At 43.2% G+C, this 3,694-nt stretch overlaps 1 protein-coding gene across 1 annotated transcript; it reads right to left on the bottom strand.

The window, feature by feature from the left end:
* Positions 1–348: 348 nt before the first annotated feature.
* Positions 349–1,357, bottom strand: LOC117493593 (tubulin alpha chain-like). The gene has a single exon (XM_034144223.1). It carries the CDS (start codon positions 1,275–1,277, stop codon positions 384–386), a length of 894 nt encoding a protein of 297 aa, XP_034000114.1. The 5' UTR covers positions 1,278–1,357; the 3' UTR covers positions 349–383.
* Positions 1,358–3,694: the final 2,337 nt, after the last annotated feature.

Below are 3,694 nucleotides of genomic sequence, written 5' to 3'. Positions count from 1 at the left end.
CTTCATTTCTGGATAGAAATAGAAATGGACCTTTGTCGCCATCTGCTGACTAAACCGTGCAACTGCTGTGAATTCAAAATCAGATCATCAATACTGATGCATTTTCTTTTAAGTGTCTATATACTTTTTAAATGTACTTTTACCTTTTCAATAAGAGTTGGAATTTACATTCACCTTCATGTAAAGTCAGTCAATGAAGACAGAGTCAGAGGTCATGTCGGAACCCAAGTGAACTTTATTGGGCGTGCGTGCGTGCGTGCGTGCGTGCGTGCGTGCGTGCGTGCGTGCGTGTGTGTGTGTGTGTGTGTGTGTGTGTTGTTGTTGTGAAAAGAGCTGAAGTTGGGCAATGGAGGGTCAGTCTTCACCACAGATGTTTCAGTGGCTTAGTACTCCTCCCCTTCTTCTCCTTCGTCCCCCACGCTGTCGGTGCCCACCTCCTCATAATCCTTCTCCAGGGCGGCCATATCCTCTCTGGCCTCAGAGAACTCTCCCTCCTCCATCCCCTCTCCAATGTACCAGTGGACGAAGGCCCTCTTGGCGTACATCAGGTCGAACTTGTGGTCCAGGCGAGCCCAGGCCTCTGCGATGGCGGTGGTGTTGCTCAGCATGCACACGGCCCTCTGCACCTTGGCCAGGTCTCCTCCAGGAACCACGGTGGGGGGCTGGTAGTTGATGCCCACCTTGAAGCCAGTGGGACACCAGTCCACAAACTGGATGGTGCGCTTGGTTTTGATGGTGGCGATGGCAGAGTTGACATCTTTGGGCACCACATCACCACGGTACAGGAGGCAGCAGGCCATGTACTTGCCGTGGCGGGGGTCGCATTTCACCAACTGGTTGGCCGGCTCGAAACAGGCGTTGGTGATGTCAGCGACCGACAGCTGCTCGTGGTAGGCCTTCTCTGCAGAGATAACTGGGGCGTAGGTGGCCAGAGGGAAGTGGATACGAGGGTAGGGCACCAAGTTGGTCTGGAACTCAGCCAGATCCACATTCAAGGCACCATCGAAGCGCAGGGAGGCGGTGATGGAGGAGACGATCTGTCCAATCAGCCTGTTGAGGTTGGTGTAGGTGGGGCGCTCGATGTCCAGGTTCCTGCGGCAGATGTCGTAGATGGCCTCATTGTCCACCATAAAGGCACAGTTGGAGTGCTCCAGGGTGGTGTGGGTGGTCAGGATGGAGTTGTAGGGCTCCACCACAGCGGTGGACACCTGGGGGGCGGGGTAAACCGCAAACTCAAGCTTGGACTTCTTGCTGTAGTCAACAGAGAGACGCTCCATCAGCAGGGAGGTGAAGCCAGAGCCGGTTCCTCCTCCAAAGGAGTGGAAGATCAGGAAACCCTGGAGCCCTGTGCACTGGTCAGCCTGGAAATAAGGGATAATGTTTTTAAATGTTTTGCCATCAATCCTTTGAAGTTTAATTAATTAGCTGACTATAATTAATTATCAGTGTTGGGAAGTTTACTTTTTTTAAATGTAGGTTACAGATGACTAATTACCCTGTTAAAAATGTAATACGTAATGTAACTGACTATGTAACTATTTGTATTGATAATCTAATGTTAATTATGGTTCTTTTATGTTTTTTGTGAGTCACTTTGGATAAAAGCCTCTGCTAAATAACATAACCATAACATACGGTTTCATTAAACAAATAAACAAAAAGGCTAACAGTTGGTTTTGCAGCGAGTCATCACAGGCTAACAGATGACATTTAGCACGTGTTACTGTAATTAGTGATTAAATCAACAATTAATGTAGGACACCTAGTTGGGCTTGCCAAAATCACGCTACAGTTTCATTAAACAAATAATCAAATATGCTAATGAAGCTAATGCTATTAGCATTAGCTTTTGCCGAAAGCTATAGCTAACAAATAATTGTTTTTAGTGCCTTTAATACTGTTAGAAGCTATCATAAGCTAACAGATGTTTGTTTGTATTGCCTTAAGACTATCATAGTTAATGTTAGCTAATCACACTTCATTTCAAGACACCGGAATTGTTATTAATGTTAAACAAATAAAACTTTAAAAGCACTTCACACTACTCACACTCTCTGCGTTGTCGTTCATATTCATGTCTCCTGCTCACTAGGTGGCGATGTTGCAAAACAACTAGGGTCCTGAGAGTGCATGCGGTCCTGAGAGTGCATGCGGTCCTAATGCACCCTCCTCCGAGGCTGCAGCTTCATACTACTCGAGCAAACGCTGGGCAGAGGTGCATTCAGGCATAGCTCGAAATATTCCGATCCTACACGTTAGCTCTGTCATCTAAAATAACTGTTTTTAATTTTCGTTCTATTGAACGTCCGGAAACGTTTGAATTAAGATCAGCAATTATTGTTTCATCGTCTAAAAAAGTGTATTATATATTCACCCCATGCAAACGTTTTAGGCTTCTATTTATGTCGGCCCTGAATTGGAAAAGGCATGAAAATATCACACACACAGAGTTGAATTATTCTTTTTCTAATCTCAACAACACACAAGCTGAACATATCCCCATAATTTATAGAATATCAAAAGCTAAAACTACTACTACAAGTTTGTTTTCATTGTATTTTTAACCTGAAAGTTACTAGAATACACACAAACAGTCTTATTTGTGATCTCTTAAGTTCGGAAGGCGAATGTAGGAGAAGCACTTGAAGGCAGCATTACTCAAATAAGGAAGCAGGCTCTCTCTCTCTCTCTTTCTCTCATTCAATTCAATAGCTTTATTCTAATAATAATAATTCATTACATTTATTAGAGCGCTCTCCCAAATGCTCAAAGCACTTCACATTATATATTACACTTTATTAGCATTACCATAGTTACATACAGTATTGCTAAAGCTCTGTGCAGTTGCAACATCTATACACAAATACATACATAAAAACAAACTGCTACATTTTTAACATAAGCAAGAACATTTAATTTTAATTTTTACAAGGAACACACATTCATTCAATTCATATAATACATTAATACAAAAATAAAATGTAAAAAAGATGTGAGACCTGAGGCCTGTACTACGAAGCTGGATTTTCGCTTAGCCGGCTAACTTCAGGGAAATCTCGGGCTTTCCGGTCCTACGACGCTGGTTCTCTTTTTAGCAGGCTAGATTTCCATGGTAACTTATGCTGAGCGGCAAACCTGCTCCGGAGCAGGTTAGGTGGCAGGCTAAGAGATCAACTCAGTGAAAGCGATGCCTGCTGACCAATCAGAGCTCCGTGTGCGGAGTTTAAAGCGATCAATTCATATTACAGGATAGAGGAAATACAGAAAAACTGCCGTTGCAGGAAAGACGGCCGGCCAAAATCAACTGACTGTGTGAACGTGAAAATTAATAGAATATCCCCTCCCATCTTCAGAGCAATCTGACTATTATAATATTAGCGTTAAGAAAGCTTACTTAAATATCTGCCACGACATAAGTAACCGGATCAGAGTAACATTAAGTACAGTCCGCGGCACTGTGAGTGCAGGCGTCGATGTGTCCCATTATCATTCATATCATATCACATCATAATGTATCATATATTTCCTTATTTGAGTCAGCTACTTGAGCCGTATCTGGCCGTGCAACACTCACAGTGTCACATACTGTATGCAGAAGTATTATTTTAAGCAACACATTAAATTGACAAAACACTCGAGTCAAATTCTCCTAATTAAAGTCAGATCCACTCGTGTCTTGGACGGGGCAGTGATT

The sequence above is a fragment of the Trematomus bernacchii genome, unplaced genomic scaffold (assembly GCF_902827165.1).
Source record: "Trematomus bernacchii unplaced genomic scaffold, fTreBer1.1, whole genome shotgun sequence".
NCBI lineage: Eukaryota > Metazoa > Chordata > Actinopteri > Perciformes > Nototheniidae > Trematomus > Trematomus bernacchii.
This window is presented reverse-complemented; position numbering and strand designations above follow the sequence as displayed.

Excerpts from the sequence above, each read along its gene's own strand:
- LOC117493593 (XM_034144223.1), bottom strand. The coding sequence starts at position 1,277 with ATGGAGCGTCTCTCTGTTGACTACAGCAAGAAGTCCAAGCTTGAGTTT.